General features: G+C 42.0%; 1 protein-coding gene across 2 annotated transcripts in view; it reads right to left on the reverse strand.

Moving 5' to 3' along the window:
- Positions 1-22684, reverse strand: part of VGLL4 (vestigial like family member 4) — a 159619-nt gene that overhangs the window by 28383 nt on the left and 108552 nt on the right. For both annotated transcript variants that reach the window (XM_063114699.1, XM_063114698.1), the window contains exon 2: positions 12690-12879. In XM_063114699.1, coding sequence (XP_062970769.1) covers positions 12690-12850 — 161 coding nt within the window. In that variant the 5' untranslated portion in view covers positions 12851-12879. The remainder of the gene's footprint in view (positions 1-12689; positions 12880-22684) is intronic.

Genomic DNA, 22684 nt, shown 5'->3' on the forward strand with positions numbered 1-22684 from the left:
ACTTTTTCCAAAATAAAAAGTGTCTGTGGAGGAAGGATGGCAGCGCAGATCACCAAATTTAGATAGAATGTTCAGAACGATCTTATAGGAGATGTGGGATACACAAAAAACACAGTGTTGAGAGCCTGCAGCAGTCTTCTGATGGACCCACGCAGGGATGAGGAGGGACCTGTGTGTGGATGCCATCGGCAATGAAAATGTTGGTTTCCAACATGAGCCTCAACACAAAAGTCATAGGGAGGGTGGACAATCCAAACTGCTCGTCCTACACTGTGTGAGAGCTGCTTCTGACACAGGCAACTCTGTGCAGCATGCCTAAAGGCATGGAGAACAAGGATTTAAATAGATTCTTTTAAAATGTAACCATGGTCAAGGAGACTTCCAATGAAAAATCCAAGTCTGCTGAGAAATAATACTGGGAGAGGGAGTTTGGGGCCAATCATTAAAGTCCTTGAAGGTAAACCCCTAAGAACTTGGATTTTATTTTATAGTCAAAAAGGAGCCAGAGCCACAGCCCACTGACAAACTCAGCAATGTCTCCCAACAGGCTCTGACAGAGGAGCTGAGTGGCTACCAGCCCCTTCCCACAATGCCTCTGTTATCAAAGGACAGTCTTGTCCCCAGTGGTCAGCCCTGAGAGGATGTGGAGTGTCTTGATATAATCTGCTCAAAAGCTAACAACCTAACACAAAATGACGTGGTGTCATTCAAAACCAAAACACGGGGAAAAAGGGCTGTGTGCCGTGCAAGCACAAAGCTACCATGTAAAAATAAAAATAAATGATGAATCTATCTATAGATTCTAATCTATAAGAACCTAAGCAATGAATCTATTAGGAAATAGTCAAAAAGTGCTTTGGCTTTGAGGACTTTTTAGGTAAATCTGAAAAATACCAGGAGTAGTACACACCTGGGCAGAGGCTTGTTTGCTTTTCTAGTATGAGCAAACCTACTCTTTGAGTCAATTTCCACCCAGAAGAAATGTCTGGCCACCTCTCTGCCCTGTGAGACTCGCCCAACTGTACTGAATTCCTCATTTCCATACACCTTACCTTCTGTTTACACTGGGAATGGAGCCAGATGCATAAAAAAAGAAATATAAATAGAGGAGTGGGAAAAAAATCATTTCATTCATGCAATAAACTGTAATGCTCGTTACTCGGAGTTGACACGAGGACGAAAGCATTTGATTGGAAGCATGCCCCACAAGCAGGTCGAGTCACACAGACTGCAAACTGAGCATTTGCTGGGTCCTAGGTGTTTTCACTTTTCTGTTTTGGAGAACTTGATGGGGAGAGGAGGTGGGTGTGGTAAGTGGTAGCGGGACTCTCTATGTTCCAGCCTGTACGGAAATAAGTATCCAGGGTACAGGGAAAAAATGGAAGAACGCTAAGTGGTGCCACTCGGGGTTCACCGCATGTTTCGAAGAGATTCTTAAAATCTGTCCTAGTCAAAGGGAAGAGCATTTCCACGGTGCTCTCATAGTGAGTCCATTTTCATTCAAACATTTCCTTAACACCCAGTAGGTGTCAGGCATCAGGCCAGGTAAAGTGCTACAGACCCAAGTAGGACTAGGCCCCTGGCCTAGAGGAATTGGCAGTCTGGTGAAGAGGACACACGATTACAGTGTCATTGTTTTATGCGAATAAGTGTTAACCTTGAAGCAGGAAGCCTCACCATTGGCCGAGAGGAGGAGGCTTTCAGAAGCGAGTGCAAGAACAGAGCAAGTGTGCAGGGTCCCCTCAGTCATGCTGGAGCACAGAGAGGACCCACAGGCATAGCCCATGGCAACAGTTCTATCCAGTGTCCTCCTGCAGCTGCCTGGGAGCTGCGGAAGAACTCCAGCAGCAATGCAGACTTCAGAAACCCCCTTCTGATGCTGAAGTGCCAGAAAGACCAGTAAGGAGGTCACTGCTGTGGAAACGGGGGTCTAAGCTACAGCCCAAGCCAGTGCCTCCGAGCAAAACATCTAGCAGACTGATTCAACAGGGTGTGAGGATGACAAGGCAGAAGAAGGGAGAAGGTGACTTCCAGGGCACATGGAAAGAGAGCTGTACCCACATGAAGATGAGGACAGAGGAGAAGCAACAGACTTGGTAAGGTGCTGGAAGAAGAAAGGAGCTCCTCACAGCACTGGGATATGAAGCAGTACCAAATCAGCGGTGCACAGGCAACATTAGAAGGTGGATGGATCTACAGGTGTGCAGGTGAGGTGTTGGCTAGAGATAAAGATTTGGGGTCACCAACCAACAGTGGTAATGCAAGCCGTGAGTTTGCATGTGACTTCACTGGAAGGGTCCACCCAGTGAGAAGGACAAAGCCATGGAGAAGAGCAATAATGATGAGTCTCTGAAAGATCCTGTAGCAGGAACCAGAGAAAGCAAGGAAGGGGCCATGGGATCCAAGGGAGGAAAGACTTTCAAGAAAGGTAAGTCAGATATGATAAGGGATTTCAAGTGCCCCTGAATCTGGCAATTACTAGATCACTAGTGAATGCAAGGGGAGAACTCTCATTAAAATTACTGGTATGGATAAGAGCATTGTCCTGGGGAGTGGATATGGAAGTAGAAGTAATCTACTCTCTAGAAACAGCTATGGAGGGGAGAGAGGTAGGAATGGAAGATAAGCAGACACAGGGTCGAGGGAGTACAGGGCCTCGAGTTTCTTCAATTTCTCTGGCTTCAATCAATTTCCCTGAGAGCCCCAAGCATTAAAGACAGCACCTAACAGTCCCAAATCAAGGAATTATACAAATATTTCATTTTAATAATTAAGCTTAAAGTGCCAGAGCTTTACAAGTCTGAAAGTTTATGATAATACAATTTTGAAACCAAATAAAATGCACATTGTTAGGCAATATTGGTAAAGCAACTATACTCCATGGAATATCACTAATAAGTCTTATTAAAAGGGGATAAAGGATTCTGTCCTAGTCTGCTTGGGCTGCCGTAATAAAATACAGCAGACTGGGTGGCTTAAACAATGGACATCTATTTTGTCAGTCCTGGAGGCTGAAAGTCCAAGATCGGGGTGCCAACATTACTGGTGTCTGGGGAGGGCTCTCCACCTGGCTTGCAGATGGTTGCCTTCTCACTATGTCCTTATGTGGTGGAAGAGAGAGATCAGCCTCTCCAGTGTCTCCTCTTATAAGGCCACTAATCCCATCAGACCAGGGCTCTGTTCTCATGACCTCATCTAACCCTAATCACCTCTCAAAGGCCGCATCTCCAAATACCATCACATTGGGGGTCAGGGCTTCAACATATGAATTTCACAGGGCACAATTCAGTCCATAACAGATTCTATCGCCAAGTACATTTGAGAAACTCTAGGCTACACAATGTTTCTGTACATAGGACTTCCAAAACCCTGAAATCTGCTCACATGCACAAGGAGACCAGGAAGAATGGATTTGGTACTTGCCAAACTTTGACCAAGGAAAACTTTCTTAGAGCATCTTGAGGGAAGAGAGTTCTCAGACAACCTATGGGGAGTGTCACCCCAGTCATAAGTAGCCAAGAAAACTACCCTAAAAAATTAGAAAACTCCATAACTTTTCCTTGATGGGTCCAACAACATGGACAATTTAGAGGAACAACAAGGTTTTCAGCTCTCGGACGTGCTTCTAAAGTGACCTGACCTAATAAGAGTTGGTCTGTTCCTTCCACTTGGCTTTGATCCAGTTTCTGGAGTGGGTTCTTTTTTTTTTTTTCTTTTGTTCTTTTGGAGATGGTTTCTGTGTGGACCCATTAGTTGCATTTCTCAGGTCTCTTCAAAGAAGGGAGGCAAGAGCAGTATCAGCTGGAGGAGAGGATGGTGGTGGAGTTTGCCTCCTCCTATTCTGCAGCACACTCTGCCTATGCCTGGGCTGTAAAGGCTTGGATCCAGAATTTGGATCCCTTGTTTGGCATGGTTTCCAGCTACTGCCAGACCCAAAACATTACTGCAACATTAAGTTCTCTAATTATGCTGTGGAGACAATCTGTGAAAAAATTCCAGCATGAGGAGTAAGTGTGTGTTTTAACCCCAAAAGAGAGACCAAGTACTGCCATTTATTAACTAAAAACTACACTAGATACAGAACACAGACTTGTAAACCACTTTGCTATGTTCCAGCTATGTGTAGCACAGGCAAAAAATTGCTTTACAAGCACGATCCTAGAGCAGAATGAAAGAACCATCAGCACTCACAGCTAGGCAAATTTCTTAGCATTTATCTTTCTGGTACTCAATCAAATCTATGAAGGCATCAAGGGGACAGCACTTTATGTACTTTCAGGACAGACTGACTTTGTATTGCAGTAAGAGGAGGTCTGGGAGGTCATAAAGCAACGTCAAGATTAATCCTTAACTACGTATAAAACAGCCGCAATTTGTGTTCCCAGAGCAGAAGTATCTTCATGAAAACAGCACTTTGAGCAGAGCTTAAGTGCTCAGAGAATCAGGGCGGGGCGGGTGAAACAGCAAAATCCTGTGCTGTTTTGTTTCCTCAACTTTGAATCAGAGCCTTTGATTTAACTCATAAATTGAAATATATTCATTTTTTCAATTTTACTGTGTCATTTTAAAAAGTGACTTTACACATGCTAATGAACATTCTCTTATACATCCCCAATGTTTTCAAGGGGCATTCCTCAGGTCAAAAAGTCCTCAATTTTCAAGGTCCTCGGCCCACTTTCATTACCTGCATGATTCAGACTAGAACCACAGAGGCTAGAGACTAAGTCCCCAGTGCAGCCCAGAATAGACAAAGCAGGAGCGTCCCTTTGTTCTGCTCCTTAAACTCCTGGCACCCATGGCATTTCTTCACTCCATGTGTTACTTGGCCAGAAAATGCCAGCAGTGAGATAGGGACCTGCCTTTCCAGCTCTCTTCAAAGACTCTTAAGGCAGAAGCGATGCCTGCTGGGAAAAGGCTGATGTCAGCTTTTAAGAGCACAGCTCCCTGCTAGGATAAGGAGGCCTTTGTTTTCAGCTCAACTGCGAAAATGAGAAAATGCCTCTGGCCTGACAGACAAGAAACCTACACAGCACAGGTCAGCCTGTGACCCTTATTTAAAGGTACCACACTTCATTAGCAAAACACACAAATGTGTGGTTAGAAGTGGCTATAAACTCTGCTTCCTTTCCATTTCAGTTAAGGCTGGTTCACAACTCTAAATTGTTAGGGGCATAGTAAATCTCACACGATACAGTTCACTTGATACTTCCCTAATGTGAAACTTTATTAATTTAGGCTCCCTTCTAATGTATTTTTAAAAGTAAAATCACCTAATTAGTATACATTGGGGAGGAGAAGTTAAAAAACAGAAAGAAAGAAAAAAAAACCCTAATTTAACAATATCTCAATTTCTTAGTTATTTAGGATAACTCAAAATAAGGGTATAAAATATCCTCTTAAACCTCCAGAACACTTTTGGGAATACTTGTAAGGCTGTGTACAAAAGTACAAAAGGAGAGAGAATGTTGGGGCCACCCCTTTCCAAGTTTAGACTATTCCAAGGGGTTGTGGCAGAGAGAGAGAAGGCAGACAGAAGGATTCTATTCAATAGTCTCTGACTTATGAAATCTAGAGGGGGAAAAAAAGACATGTTTTCATATACTTAAAGCAAGGTTTTAAATTCTCCAATTTGAATTTTTCAGGCTACAGTAACTACTGGCCTATGCCACTAACTTCAAAATTGGGTCAGCAATTTTAAACAATTAAAGCAACTGAAAAAGCACTTTCCTAAGCATAAAGAAAACCCCTGTTTGTTCCTGAAGGATGCCATTTTGGGCCTCTTCAGGAAAAGATGGAAAGCAGCTCTGCCTCCCACGCTCTCTGAAGGGAGCCACCACCAGCCATGAAGTTCTGGAGTGTTCTACATTGCTAACGGGAAGGCCTCACCTCATTTCTTTCCATCCCCCTTCATGTATGCTGAAATGAACAGTCTTCCACCTCTCTCATCTCCAAAGTATCTTTAATTGTGTTTTGAGAGCTTAAATTACAAACTGCCTAAAACTATAAGGTGTTAAGGTCCTACATCAAATGATTCTTAGAAGTTGGATAGGTACGCTATTAATATAAATAAATATAACATGGTTGCTGAGAGCACTGGCATTAGGATCAAACAGTATGGGTTTTGGATCCTGGCACTGTTACCTACCAACTAGCTGGGTGAAACTGACCAAGTTCCAGAACCTCAGTGTTACCATTTGTAAAAGAGTGATAAAAACAGTATCCACCTGGTAGGTTTGTGCTGGTGCACGACAACAGAGACTCACTGTTTCTCAGAAGCCCTGACACAAAGGATTTCGTGATTCCCCAGATGCTGGGAATCAAGACCTATCATCATTCTCGGTGACGAAAAGTTCATTCCCTCTAAGGCTTATGGAGCCATGAACACAACAATCACACATTCTGTCTATAAATGTGTAGTACTGTTTACCTTACAAAGTCCCAGGTGCTAGTAGGGTCAAGGTGCTAAAATAATCTCAACGTTTCAATTTCCTCTGTGTTCAGTGTTAATGTGAAATGAGGAACTGCTTCCTTCACTTTCAAGGAGTTTGTAAAATAGTCTTAGTAATGCACATCCATATACGTGCCAGCTAAAGGACTAGAGAGATATAAGAAACCGAGAACCACCAAAGGGAATATGATACTGTAGTCAAAGACTTTATGTACAGACACCAAAAATTATAGATACTCTAGAACATTTGAAGTACCATTTATATAGTGAACTCCATTACAAAAAAAAAAAAAAAATCAGCAAAATCCGGAGGAAAACCCCAAATTTCATTTCATCCAGTAATCAACATTTTTTTTACTGAGTTTCCATTACATGCCCAGCACTTGATTTCAAAGGCTTCCTCCAACCTTTTGTCAAACTGAAAGAACTACTGGTTTTGAGTCTGTTTCCCCTCTTTTTCTATTCAGAAAGAAGGAGGAAAAGGACTAGGGCCAGGGGGGAAAAAAGATTAGCAATGGAGTGTAGATGGAAGAAGAAAGCAAAGAAGAAAGAAGGAAGACAAGAAGCAGGAGGAGCAAAGGAAACAGAAGATGCTGAGACTGGAAAACGTACTCAAGGATACACCAGAACTGGCTACATCAGACTTGAGAAAAAACTTCAAAGGAATGGCCACAGAAGCCAAGACAACAAGAGCACATTTCACACCAGGACAGTGTTTCAAAGGAGCACCACCAGGGAGAGGAGGCAATGCTTCCTTTCATTGGGCTCTTCCTCATTCATTATGGATGGTTAAGTGTATCTGTGGCAGGTGCAGCTGGTTAGAGCATGAAGCTACAGATCATGGCTTTGATCCCAGTGTGAGCTTATGGGCTTTGCTGTGTTGGGGACAACAACTTTGCAAATGTATACCACTGATCAAAAAGAGGATGCCCACTCCAAGTGCAGCATGAGCTCAAAGAGCACAACCTCTTGACAGAGGGTCTAATTCAATACTACACAAAAATTATTTAGCACCTATCATGTGCCAGACATTGGTCAAGTGTGACCCTAAATATATGATGCCCATCTCTAAAGCTCCATGTAATTCCATAGGTAACATACAGCTGTGGCACAATCAAATGATCATTGGTTTTGGTGTCACACACAGCAGGGTTAATCCCAGCTCCAACACTTGGGACACATTATCTTCTTGCAGCCTCAATTTCTGCTTCTGTAAACTAGAGCTGAGTGGATGCAGACAGACAAGAAAGAGAGAGAGAGAGAGAAAGGATAGAGCTGTATCTACCTATCTTTAAGGGTCACATTTATTGTGAAGGTTAAATGAGATCACATATCTCAAATGTCTAGCACAGGGCCTGTCCATGCTAAACACTCGATAAATGTTCCCTTCCTCTCACAGCTGACTGACTGAACAGTTCGATGGCATATCTCACTACAAACCCACACAAAGGTGAAAGCCGCTTCACTTCAGAAAGTCATCTACTGACTGCTCTTCAGCACAGAATCCTCACCAGCCAAGCAGCCTAGAGTAAGTCTCAAAACCAACATGCTGCATTGTTTGTCTTAAGAGTTTTTAGTCTATTACAAATACATAAGATATTACAAAGACACAAGATATTACAAATGCACAAGGTCATCCAATGCAGCGTTACTAGTATCATAAAATATTGGAAATTACCTAAACATCCAAATACAGGGATTTGGCTGAATGAACTTTGGCCCATGCAGGCAAGGGAGTGCTATGCAGCTGTAAACAAGATTAAAGAGCTGGTGTGAAAAGACTTCCACAATAGACTGTTAAATGAAAACACTAAAGCTCAGATGAGTACATGAAGTATGCTACCTTATGTGTAAGAAAGGAGATAAGAAAACATTCTTTCATTTGCCCAATTTGCCAAAAAGAAACACGAGGAGGATGCTCACTTACAGGGGAGGGGCAAAGCGAGTACGAGAGACTGGGACAGGAGTAATACTCCTCAGGTCTGGTTTTAAACACACTTTCGACTTTTGGAAGTGGTCAGTGTTGTACATATTCAAAAATAAAATTAAATCAACAAGAATGAAAAAAGAAATTAACACGAACAGAAATGAATGAACCCAGCTTATATGTTTTAGATAACACAATACAAGTGGCAGAAGTCCCCATGAAGTCGGGACTTCGACTATTATACCCTCAGCATAGCAAAAAAAAAAGAACCACAAACAACTTTCGAAGTCTTTTAAGTACGTATGCTTTTCAAAGTGGTACAAGCATAGCAATTCCAAAACTATATTATGCATACTGTAGGACTGAACCATAAAGTCAATGTGTTGATGTTGGGAACCAGGGTTCTTATTGGTGAAGAAGGGACATACAAAAATGGAATGCGGGAGGGTGAGGAAGAATTCTGTGGAGTAAGATAAGAATTGGAAGTATTGATATGAACTCATGATTTCCTAGCTCTGTCCATAGAAAGCCTAAAAACAGTGCTGCTCAAGAGAACATTCTGTGATGATAGAAATGTTCTGTATTTGTGCAGTCCAACATGGTAGCCACTAACTATATGTAGCTACTGAGCTTGAAATGTGGCTAATGCAACTGTACGCCGTAATGGACAACTCAAGTCTAGAAGCAATGACACCATAGAAACAATAACTAATATAATGTAACACTATACACCATAGTAACAATAATACCTAGCACCCAGATCTTGGCTTCTAATCCTATTCCCCACTAACAGGAACCAGGGTCCTTGGAGAAATGGCTAATTCCATGGCTGGGGTGGGAAGGTTACAAGATGAGCCTAGAACATCTTGTATGCCAGAAAATAAGAAAGTTTTCAATAGCAACAAGAAAATAATGGAGGCATGTAACTAACACGAACACAGGAGCCAGCTGAAGGCTCTTATTTGTCAAATCTGGGACAGCTGCAACCCACTGAAGAAAACAGGAATCCATGAGTCCATATGGATAATTAATAGATAAATTACCAGGCAGACAGGAGAAAAGAGAGAGAGCTCTTCCTTATCAGATCACACTTAAATATCAGGGCCATAAAAAAACTACTTATTGACTTTTTCACAAGACAAATCCCACTCTACCCCTGCCCCATCCCTTAATCCACTTTCTTTCCAAATGGCATCGTCCAAAATTTCAACTACCAAGTTCTTAACACTTTTCTTAAGAACAAAAAAATGTTTTTCATATTAACAAGAACATTAATAATGAGTTCAAACAAGAACCCAGGAATAAGAGACCAGGAATTCTAATTTTCCAAGTTCTGGAGAAATCACTAAGGACACCTTTCTTCTTTCCCTTCACCCCCCAAATTGAATCAGCTGGAATTCAGTCATATTCTCTGTAGCTTCCTACTCTGGCCCAGAGCCACTGGCTCTCTCCATCTTTCTATTGGAAAATATCTCCATGTGATGGTTATAATGGAATGCAGCCAAAGCACGCATCTTTGAGACCCTCGTAGCTAGCTGCCAAAACCGTTTCTCAACAACACAACACTCCTTCCCCAGAATCACTGTGATTTCTTTAGTGATAAAATAAACAAAACACACTTTCATTGCACGTCATGAGCAAATTCTAGGAAGATAAAGCACAAAAATCATTTTGTAATCTCCTTAAAGAGACAAATACATTAGACTATTCTTTTCCAAATAAATATGAATCTCTAATTTATTATTTAAAAAACTTCTTAGACATAAATATTAAATAAAAAGGAGGTAACCTGCTATAGCTCAAATAAAAACATTTTAGTAAGAACTGTTGTTTGATTTCATAAGTACCCCACAGAATGAAGTAGTAAGAGACACAGCATCTTTTCAATTTGCCTATGAAATCTGTCATTAGGCTCTTAGAAAACACAAGTAGAAACACTGATAATGTTATGAAGTTAATAACTATCACATAGTAAACACCTGTCACCCAGAGTGAACCAACCACACACTGATCACTTTTCCTCCTCATAGCTCAAAAATTCACCCAAACCTTACACTTAAACACGGTTAAGATGATAAATTTTATATGTGTATTTGACTACGATTAAAAAAAAAAACGGGGGGAGGGGAGGGAGCCACCCAGCTGATGTGAATCCAGGGAGTCTGGTAGATGTAGGTGCTGCTGTTTCTAAATTCCTAAAACTTTACATAGTGGTGTCAATTGTGACTTGCACATAAAATTTAGCAATTCTATTTTTATTATTTACATTTAAAACTATTTATAGTGTCACCATTGCCCTGTACTTTAAGGTCATATTTGTAACCACCCAAGAAGCTAAAAAATGATTTTCTAAATGCTTTAACGTACTAACAATAACATTAATAATGATTAAAGCTGAGTGTTTACTATCTGCCAGGCCCTGTACTAAAAGTAGTTACAATAATCCTAAGAGGAAGGTAGTATTGCTGCCCTCACTGAAAGATAAGGAAAGTAGGATTTGAACCCAGGCATTCTGAGTAAAGTGCACACATTCTCAAACATTAAATGCACCATAATATATTCTTATTCTCTGCTATCGTCATTACCAATATCTGATTATTATTAATAAAAATAACAGCTACCATCAGCTGAGTGGTACACTGTGTCAAGCTCTTTGTACATTTTAATTATATTGCTCACATAGGTTTATACATTAACAATTATCACTGCCATTTTACAAACAAGGATATTGGGCCCAGATAAATTAAATGACTTGTCCAAGGCCTCACAGCCAGTAAGCGGCAGAATTAGGATTTAAACAAAGGCATGTTTGATCACAAAACATACTAAAACCTACTGCCTCCAGGCCACCTCCCCGCTTCTTCCTTTTTAAAAAAAAGGGGTGGGACACCAAATGTCACTTATTTGGGTTTGGGGAAAGAGGATGGAAAAGAACAAGAAATTCCTTGTAACAGGAGTATAACCTCCGTACAGCCCGGCCACCAGGGATTAGTTCCCAAGCCTGTCTGTGAGTGCTCGCTGCTCTGCAGCGCCTTGCTGCTGGATTCCTGACTGTAGCACATTCCAGGGCTCCAGACTGCAGGCTCAGCCTCTGACTAACACTGCGGTGATTTATTCGAGGATAAATACCTCTGTCAGTGTCTTATGACTGCACACAACAGTCCCAGCAGATTGGAATGAGTGGCACGCTGAGGAGGACGCGGGTGCTGAGGCAGCACAGGCCCAGGACTGGCTGCCCTGCTGCGGAGGCGCCACCCCGCCCTGGACACACGACAGCGTCCTCTGGGGGCAGAGGACTCATGCTCAGGGGAAGATCCTGGGGAGGGGGCAAAGAGTGGGACCTCTGTGCCTGGACACACAAAGCCACCCCTTCCAGTCATCAGAGCGACATTGACACGTGTGACAAGACGCTGATAACACCAACCACCTACACAATTGCCAGAGTGGGCTGTGCCAGGCAGCCAGGTGTGGTGGGGAACACGGGAAAGGCTTCCTGATCCCTTGGTGGCGGTGCGTGTGCTGAGAGTGCAAAGGGGAAGCTGGAGCACAGTGCACAAAAGCTGGCTGCTTTTCAAAGGAACTGTGGTCAGGTTGTGCAGCTTGAGAACTTGAGTTTCAACCCTTCCTTTTCACAGACAAAGAAACTGACATCCAGAGAGCTGACACAGTTTGTGTCAAGGCAGTGGAGAGTGCTGGTGGCAGGTCCAGAACTAACACCCGGGTCTCCCGGCTCCAAGACTGAGTCTCTAACCACTACTACATGCTAACATCAGACGTGACGAGCTGTTGTGAACACAAAAAGATGGCTTTCCCTCTTTGGGAAGGTCTCAAGTTCACACCGTGAGCATACAAGGTGAGGATTAATACCCTCTAGTGTGTACAGTCCTAGACCCCTGAGTAAAAAAGCTTTACAGAAGCGGTCCCAGGTGCTAACCTTTCCTTCTATTTCTCCAGTACGTGAAGATATTTACCAAACATCAATTCTCTTAACAACAATCAGTACGTACAGGCAAGAAAAAGCCAAGTTTTTCAGACAACCACCCCCAGAAGTTCTAAGGGATTGTGAACTTCCACAGGGAAACACACAAGGGGAATACTAGTAAGTCGGAAGGAAACAAGATTTCATCTCACCACAAATCATTAAAATTGGTTTAACACCTTCTTGGCAGATGGGTGTTGTTTATCTTTTAATTTTAAGTAATATCGTTTATAAATAACTTGAAATAATAACTTCATAATTGGCATGAAGTTACAAAAGAACTATGGCCCCGGCATGGAGCATGCACAAGCCAAAATAAGAACCAGGGAACTCACAGATGGGGGTTGAAGATACGACTCATCTTGGAGACATGGTCGTTTTCACAGTCTAGGTCGTTGTCGCCTGGCTCCAGGCTGAACTTCCTCTTGCTGGGGCTGATGGGGGGAGGGCCGGTGCGGTGGCTGCTGAGGGCAGAGGCCATAGGGAGGGTCTGCATTCTGGGTTCTCCCCGGAGAGCAGCTTCACCTATATAAAGACAGCTGATGAAACCACCAAGCAGGAGCAATGTCCCCACCTCAGTCCCCGTCCCCCCTCCGATCCCCCACCCAACCCGGCTCCTTGCAAAAGTACTCCCAGTGGAAAGTTTCTGGCACCATGACAGGCTGCCAGCCACTCTCAGAACACGGTCTGAGGGCGCGTTTAGCTGCCAAGCATGAGACATTTTACATCAGTGTGGTTTGCTAGCACTATCATTCTTTAGGGTAGAGTTTAAAATGAAAAGTTGCAGTAAGATAGCAGAGCGGGAAAAAGTATTTACCATAAACAATCTCAAAAGTTAATTTAAAACATCAAAGGTCTTTTGACTTGTTCGTATTCAACTCTATACCTATAAGAAGATGAAAATGACCTCACTGCGTTCATTAATCCTCTATGCCAAACTCACTTTTCTTGCTTGTTATGTTTTTATTATACTTTTGGTATGTTCTTTTCATAAAAGAGTGAGGAAAATGTATGGGCTTGTAGTTCACATATTGGCCCCCAAGGTTAAAAGGAAAAAAAATACACTGTTTAATGGCAAATAAACATTGTATTCTTATAATATACTAAAAAAAAGGCACATTAAAAACATTATGATTATTATAAGAACAAACATAGGTGCAGTTCTCAAAACATTTTTCATAGACACTCAAATCAGGGCTCGAATTTTGATCTGATTTGATGGCTTGGTTTTTTTCATTACTGTTTTAAAAGGCTTTGTTACTAGGTGATAACTTTGTGCCTCATGAATTAAAATAAATGTAACCTTTCATAATTATAAATAAAGTCTGTGTACCTCCTAAAGTTTTATAAACAAGAGTAATAATTACTTTAAGAGAAAACTTCAAATTTTCTAAGCCATATGGGTGGGCATCTAAATTTTTCACAAATAATAACCCTTTTACTATGCTATACATATTGGTCTCTGAGGCCTGACCAATTTTGGTTCCACTTGCTCCCAATTTGAGTAATATTAACGTAAAGTAAACTTCAACTGAGGCCTTGTGGTACCTAAGAAAAGAAATCTTTGTTTGCCACTACTAATTTTCATATCATCACCGAGGTGTAGGCGGTTTTAACAGTCGTTTACTCCACACACGTGTGACAAATACGATTTTGTGAGGGAAAGGAGTGAGGAAAAAACCTTCTGAATATTTACCAGGAAAAAGAAACACTTTGCCAATTTAGTCAGCAAGACATAAACTAGCAAATATACAGTGACGCGTAATACACCTCCAGTCAGGATTTCTTTTAAGGATTCTGGCCCCAGAGCAAACTGGAACTTTCCATTTTAAATGAAATACCTAAAAAACAGGCCCCACGCTGACCTGCTACACTCAGAATTTCAGCATGATTTTGGTTGTCCTCTACTTCCTATTAATTTTTGATTTTAAAAACAAAGCAGTACGAATCTTTGTACCTTGATAGATTAGAAAATATTCTTTCCAAATCCCCCTTCTTTCCTGTACTTCTTCCAGAGAGAAGAGGGTGTTTCCAAGATAAAGTTTCGGTAGCCCAAGCCAGCCTGACTTTTTGAGGAGCTCTGATGACATCCCCAGGGGCTCAGCAATTGCAAATCAGACCTCATCAGAATGGCAGAGAGTGACCATACTCTCCCCAATGTTTCTCAACACCCTTGGCAGGGAAATGAGTGGCTGAGGAGTCCCCGGGCTCAGCACGGACCCCTGAGCTTTGGTCACCATCTCATCAAGTGCTAGCTGTGTTGCAACAGAAGTTGCTATGGACAACAACCATGCAGCAACCAATTCAAATCACTCCAAAAAAGGAGCAGTCGCTCATTACACCAGCATATGCTGTTACAAGAGAAGCAAAACTCGGGTTGAGAACAATGTTCCCACTCTACTCATTTACTATTTCCATCCTAGTAAATGTCTGTTTGCATTTTAAGTTCATCAAATTGATGCACTGTTGATCTTCACGACTGAACCACTGATGTCTGACACAGAAAGAAAGAAGTCCACAGGAATCCTCTGAAAACACAAGATTTCTCACCCAGGGGTGGGGTGGTAATCAAGGACCCATGAGGATATAGAGACAGTCCTTCTCTAGGGGCTGTCACATAAGCCTCTACCAAGTCCCCTAGAAACGATGGTACGTGCACACTGTTGTGGCATATCAGCATCTCAGAATGCTGGCGCAGGAAGGAGCCCTGTAAACACCGCTTGCCTCATTTGATAGATGAGAAAACTGTGCCCCCAAACATGCAGTAGCCTACCCAGGGTCTTACAGGTTAACAGGCTTACTGGCGGCAAGAACCCGTGTCCTCTGCTGATCTTACTAACACCTCCTCCTGAACCCTGTGCGGCCCACATGTGGCTTAGAGTGAAGGAGCTGAGGGCAGAAAGAAACGAATCCAGACAGAAGGGCAGAACTGGGTCTGGTCAGTTACGTGCCGCTTTTCACCTCTGGGCTCTACCCTAGAGCACCCCAGGTCAACACTTATATTTTGAAGCAGGAGTTGTTGTAACTGTGTATGTGGCAGGGAAAGGTTAAAATTATTCTAGTAAAACTGAGAACATTTGGTCCGGGAATCAGGACACCTGGTTCCAATGTTGACCCTTCCTTTACTTAGGACAGGGTGAATACGGGGCATGTGCTTCTCCTCTCTGGGCCTCCATACAATGAGGGGATAGACTAGCTACGATCTAACATTCCTTCCAGACCTCAGAATTAGTGGTCCAATTCTACCATCCATAATCCTATAATCAATCAAGTGACCAAAGATTTACTAACAAATTATTACTTGTGTAATAGTGAACTAAGACAGTGAAACCCAAAGGAAATACCTCAGATGTTACTTTCTTTTGTTATTTTAAAGGTAACCCCATGATCAAACACATTTGTAAACCCTGAGATTAAACAACTTTCACAGGAGTTTCTGAATGACAAGCCTTCTCATCTTCAATGCACAACAGTTTCCCAGCTGAGCTGCTTTTGATCAACCCCATCATCCTACACAGTTCTGTACATTCACCATTCTCAGCATGTCAGCCTACCCTAACCTCAAATATCCGGTGGTACACCAGTCCTGGAGAAAATACTGCCCAGACTGCTTCTGCACTTGAAACCAAGAGCTGGCTCCAACTACCTTCCCAGTCTTTATTCCTAGTATTCCTCTTTTTGGAACCCTGAAAATTTCAGCCCTAAAAGTTAAAATAGACTAATTACCATTCTACAGAGAATTCACTAACCTCAAGATTTTGGGGTGGTGTGGGAGGCCGCAGGCAGCTGGCCAGTACTAGGATCAAACCCTGGACCTTGATGTTCTCAGTACCACACTCTAAGCTACTGAGCTAACCAACCAGCCCTGAACCTCAAGATCTTTACTGAGGTTCTTCTCTCAATCTTCTTTTACTTAAAGTCTATGCATCCTGCAAGGCATCTTAAAATGCCACCTCCTTCAGGTTGTCTTCCTTGATTCCTCAATCTGAAAGTCATCTCTTCTTCCTCTGAACATCTATAGAAATTTATCACTTGGTGCTTCCCTTCCTATGTTGTCTTGTGCTACTTGAAGCAGGGGGCATTTTATTCATTTTATACACCTGAGAGTGTACAGCACAGTCCCTTCCACACAGGAGATGGTTAGTAGATACTAACTGACTGAATAAATGAGGCAAGACCATGGAAGGGCAGGTTATAGAGTTCTAGGACATGTTAAAGATCAAAGATACCACAGAACAGGGAATCTTAGAAGATCTCTTTAAAAATATATTTACATAAAAACTCAACAGTAAAAAGATAACCCAATTAAAAAACAGGAAAGGATCTGAATAGACATTTCTCCAAAGACGATACTCAACCAACATAATTTGCCATCAGGGACATGCAAATCAATATCACAATGCGACTCTCCATCACACGCACTAGAATAGTTATAATCAAAAGACAGAACATAGCAAGTGTTGGCAAGGATGTGGAGAAACCAGAGCCCTTGTACGTGGCTGGTGTGAATGTGAGGTGGTGCAGCCACTGTGGAAACAGCCTGGCAGGTCCTCACACAGTTACACAGTTACCACATGACCCGGCAATCCCACTCCTAGGTATATACCTGAGAGAACGGAAAACATATGTCCACACCAAAACTTGTACACAAATGTTCACAGTAGCATTATTCAAAACAGTCAAAAAGTAGAAACAACACAAATGTCCATCAACTGGCAAATGGATATAAAAATGTGGTATATCTATATGATGAATATTATTCAGCCATAAAAAGGAATGAAGTACTGGGATGACTGGTTAGAGTGCAGTATTGTCACACCAAGGTCAAGGGTTCAGACCCCCAATACAGGGCGGCCACCAAAAAAAAAAAAAAAAAAAAAAAAAGGAATGAAATATTGATTTATGCCATGGTATGGGTGAGCCTAGAAAACAGTATGCTAGACACAAAAGAAAAAGAAGCCAGACACAAAACACCACGTTTTGTCTGATTTCATTTCTATGAAATGTTCAGATAGGCAAATACATAGAGACAGAAAGTAAATGCGTGGCTACTCAGGGCCAGAAGGGGGTATGGAGTGACAGCTGAGGGGTGCTGGGTTTTGGGGGTGATGATAAAAATGTTTTAAAACTGTGGTGAAGAGGTTACACAACTCTAAATATGCTAAAAACCACTGAAGTGCAGACTAAACGCGTGAGTTGTATAGTGTGTGAATTATATCTCAATGGACATGTTACCACCTCTCCCCACAAAACTGAAAACACACCAGTATTATAAGCAGATGACAGAAGACTCCAAAATTGTCTCAGGTTTTTCACAGTTAACTGTTAAACAAATAAGAACAGGCATTCATAAATTTTCCCTAAAGTAAAAATAAACCTTTTGTTATTGTAGTTACAACTCTCTACAATTTTAAAGTCACATCATTTTTAAAACGTTACTTACTAAGTTAAAGAAAATCAAATCAGAGAACGGCTATGAGGTTACCCAGGCACTTGGACTCATGAGAGTCCTGCTAAGCTCTAGCTCAGCTTTTAATCAGTGTGTGTGTGTGTCTGAGTACCCTATCACATGCCAGAGGCTGTGCAAAACACTGTCCGAGAAACAAACAATGATATTTACACAGACCCTGACCACAAGGAGGGGAGGGAAAAAATACACAACAAAAGGAAATTATCTTGGGGGTGTAAGAGACTTATTTTCTTTTTTCCTAATGTGTATTCTAAATTTCACAATGGTTTGGTAATTGAAAAGGGGGAAAAGATTGTCTTTCTTTTTCAGAAATAAACAGGAGAAGGGAGATGTGAGCTGTCTGAGTAACACAGTATTTGAAGTTTCTCAAGTTGGCTTAACTATAATTGTCATTTTTTAAAAATATTCAAAATTATAACTAAAGAACTTAAATTTTAAAAATGTAGTTGGCCTTTTGGAATGAAGATCATTTTATCTAAGTATGGGTTACTGAAGACAAATGCCTAACAAAAATTATTTAACTGCTGTTTTTAGTCACAGTGGCAGTTCTAATATATGGATCAAAAATATTCCTTTAATATTTCCCCCCATTGAACATAAACAGATTTTGGCCCAAGATTTCACAAAAATCAGCATATACTTATTTCAATGAAAAAAAAAAGTTTAACAGAGAGAAAGAAAGAAAATCACTTAGCTTTATGATGTACTATACAATAATTCTGATGAAATATCACAAGAAAATTCTGCTTTTAAAGACAGAATAGAGAGAAGGGAGGGATCTATGGAGATGATAGCCTAGTTTCCTAATCCTGTTATTAGCACACTTCAAAGATTCTAAGACCTTTTATTTCCTACACTTTAATATTGCTAAGATTGAAGTTAGTCTTACAATCAACTGGCGTATTTTAATAGGCAGGGTTGTTTCTCTCTTAATGGGACATAAAACAATGGTTCATCTCAGAGTGGATGAAATACAGAACCTAACTGGAGGGTCTTCAAAACAACACTCGTCTCTTTAACCTCTGTTTCTTCTTTTGTAAAACTAAGTGGCTCGATGAGATCACCTGGAGAGCCTACCTCTGGCTCTAAGGGTCTACATTTCACATAATGAATACCTTTTAAAGTTAAGTCTTCCTTTTACTGCTGATCAAGAAACACTCACCAAACTTTTACAGAACACACTTCACACGGTAAGAGGAAAAAAAAATTCAACTAACTAGCCTAAACTAGTAACATTAGTTGAAATTAGCTAATCATTAGCTCCTCATGATTGAAAACTTCGTTAAAAACTAAGGACACTTAATTCTCAGCGTTCCAGCTCCATTCATCTATGGAAATACTACAAGAAAACTGCACTTAGTCAACTGAGGTAAATACACTTTGGCCCACCAGCGACAGATAAGACTTTTACAGAACTGCATCACAGAACTGCATCATTACGGCCAAGACCTTGAACACAGAGATGAGGCAAATGAGTGGGTTTCAGAGAGATGAGCTGAGTCTCCCCAGGATGAAGAAGAACCTAGGTCTCCTCATGGCTCCCACTTTGACTGCATGTGAGATGATGGCACGACTCCAGAGAAAGTTGTCAAAATAATAGTATTTACTGGCGTTTCCTGGAGATAAGAAAAAGCACAAGGGTGAAAAGACAACGACTTTACAAAGAAAGGGAGAGAAAACTATACTAAAAAGAGTCTTGCTATAACTTCTAAGGATAGCTTTTTGACAAAAATCTCTATGCTGTGCCCAACAGAGTTTTATTCCACAATCTAAAGCTCTGCTGTGTCCAAGACTTCATGGTAGACTCCCCTCCCCCCTCCCTTCCTTGTGCTTGAACTTAAAGAAGTGACGGCACAGCTTGGTCCCCCAGGCAGCCTGGGGCTTCTGATATGTCTGCTCCTGCCTGACCATAACCCCTGGCCACCAGACTGGCCTCGCTCTGCTGGCGAGAAGGCACCCTGGTGTCTCACAACCCGCCTTGCATCTCGCTAGCTCATGGCTGTTCAGGGAAAAATCCCAGCAGCCAGGGCCAATTCATATTTTCTGCAGTAATACTTCTTTGTCTCAGGGACCAGCCGCTGGGGAGAAGATACAGTGAGGACAAGCTCTTTCAGACAGTTCAACTTGTGGTTAGCCCCCTCCTCGTCACCTTCTTTCTGTTTTTAAAGGAGGGCTGTTAGGCAACAGGATGAAACGGGCCCAGCCAGCACAGACAAAACGTGACGTGCTGTCTGCCATCAGGTGGCACAAGGATCGTGTGCAATTCTACCACTCGGTGACCGAGCCCCTTCCCCACCTGCCCTCCCGTGGATTGCAGCACCAACCAAGCTCCTTTCCCACATCACGCTCCAGTACCCCACAACCACTTAGAGCATAAGCTTGCCGGCCCCATCCCACAGCCCAGGAGGCCGAACCTCAGCTCAACAGGGTCCAGTCAGCCAGGTTGGGTGGCAGAGGGTGCCCAGTCCGGACCCAACAGGGCTTGGTTTGACAGCTCTAGGTTTCGGATGAGACTGTCGAGAGAAAAACCACAACCTGTATGGCTGACTGCTAATAATATAATTAACTATAACAACAACACAGTAACACTTGTGGAACTGAAACATACACCATTTGAACTAGAATTTCAAGGAATCCAAATAATCTCATAAACATTACACTCTGTGGGAGCCTTCCTGTATCTTATATTATATTAGTGTATTTCATTTTAAAAGCACACAGAGAGATGACCTTGTGAAGACACAGGGAAAAGAGAAGATAGCCACCTACATGCCAAGGAGAAAAGCCTCAGAAGAAATAACCCTGCTGACACCTAACCTCGGACATCTGGCCTCCAGAATTGTGAGAAAATCCATTTCTGTTGTTTGAGCCACCCTGTCTGTGGTATTCCGCTATGGCAGCCCCAGGAAACTAATACAGAGAAGGAAGGAAAAGAGAGGGGAGAGAAGGAAAGAGAAGGAAAGAAGATGGAGGGGAGGGCACGACTAAAACCTAGGTCTGACTCCAAAAACAAAGCTCTTCACTTTGGAAGCAGACAGCTTCCACCGCTTGGTCTACCTGTCTAACTAACGTCGTGGGACTGGCTGGGATGAAGGATGAAGACAACTAAATGTGCGAACCAGATGAACTCCCTGACTTCCCAGGAACTCTCTGGTCATCTGCAGACTTGGGGGGAGGGAGGTGTTTGCATTAGGACTGTGATTCACAAACCTGAAGGGGGTCCCCTCCAGATGGTGATGAAGCAGTTCTGGGGTGAGACCTGATCCTGGATGGTACCGATGCTGCTGGAGCATGAGGGACTGGTCGCTGTCTACAGTCCCTTCTGGTTTTAAGTATCTACAATGCTTTAGGGGCTAGAAGGGAAAGAGTAAGAAAACCCCAAAGAAATGATAAGATGTCTATAATCCTCAACATCCATTGTGAATATATACTAAAGTGTTTTCAATAAATTGAATAGAAAGTTTAGTCTAGATATCAAAAAGTACTAAAAATACTTTAAAAATTGTTATAATCACATCTATACATTGCTATTCATTTAATTAGCAAGCTCTATACCATTTAAAATCATTTTGTCTTGGGGGTTAAAAAAAAAAGTCCCTGCCATCTCATCTACCCTACTGAATTTACCACTGAACTGTGTCTTCATAGATTATGTAAAACTGTAACATGGGTGGAATTATCACAGAGTAGGAGGGTTCAAATTAATGTCCTGCAGGGTTCAAATTAATGTCTTGCAGGTTGGCCGGTTAGCTCAGTTGGTTAGAGTACAGCCTTATAACACCAAGGTCACACACAGGTTCAGATCCCTGTACTTGCTGGTGCCAATAAATTAATGTCTTGCTGTTCATATCATTTCAGCTTGGAGAAAACTCAGGTGAGTAACAGCAACATAAATAGGCTAATGATCAGCAGATTTAGGTTTTATGTTGGGTTTAACTTCGTAAATCCTAACTGAGATTCAAAAAGACCAACACCTAACAACTTCTTTGGTTTCCCAATCCAGACTTAATAACCACACCCATTTCTATTCTTGGTCGTCCACTCCCTGGACTGCAGTTCTGACAGCAGCTCCAGAGGGTTCTCAGTAATTAGGAAGTGGAATCTCACCTAGAGTACAGGCCTGGCTCTCACTGCACTGGTGCAAGTGCAGAACGCTTTGCCCACCTGAATATGAGAAAAGGGGTCCACTGTGCCACATGTCCTGATGCAGCCCCAATGCATGACCTGTGAGCCCCAGGGAGACAAAGGCAGCTCAAGAACCTTTAAGACCAAGTACACACTGCCCTCCTTCATGGAAAAGGCTCTTTCTTCAAGCTTGGCAGAAATTCTTCACTACATCTACTTGCAAATATACTTTTGTAACACTTCACTGTTAATGAGAAGGAGGAGAGTTATGAAAGTAAATCGTTTGCAGATGGTATTGGAATCAGGCACTTTGCTAGGGGCTCAATTTCCTCCCTGGTAGAGCTTATAAATGTTTAGAAGGAGTAGCTGAACGAGGGTAAGCAAAAAAGAGGCATTTTCGAACCTCTTCAACAGTTGAGCCAAGCCTCCTGAGGGACTCTAATTGCCACAAAATAGAGAAATTAAACTGGAAGGAAATGGTATTGTCTCTTCAAAATGGAAGTGTTTTGGTAAAATTACCTAAAAAAGTTCTCTCTTAAGCCCTTTACCATGTAACAGGTTAAGCCTCGAAGGTTGTATGTTAGTGTCTCCATTTTCAAAGCATTCTTTAATTGGAGGGCATTCTGGAGGGAATGACTGGGCCATAAGCCCTGGAAGGTGGAGTCTTGGAATCAGTCACCAACCACTGGAGGAGGGGAAAAAAGAGACAATCTTGGGAGTTGAGGGAGAGGCTGG

This window comes from Cynocephalus volans, chromosome 11, assembly GCF_027409185.1.
Source record: "Cynocephalus volans isolate mCynVol1 chromosome 11, mCynVol1.pri, whole genome shotgun sequence".
Classification (NCBI taxonomy): domain Eukaryota; kingdom Metazoa; phylum Chordata; class Mammalia; order Dermoptera; family Cynocephalidae; genus Cynocephalus; species Cynocephalus volans.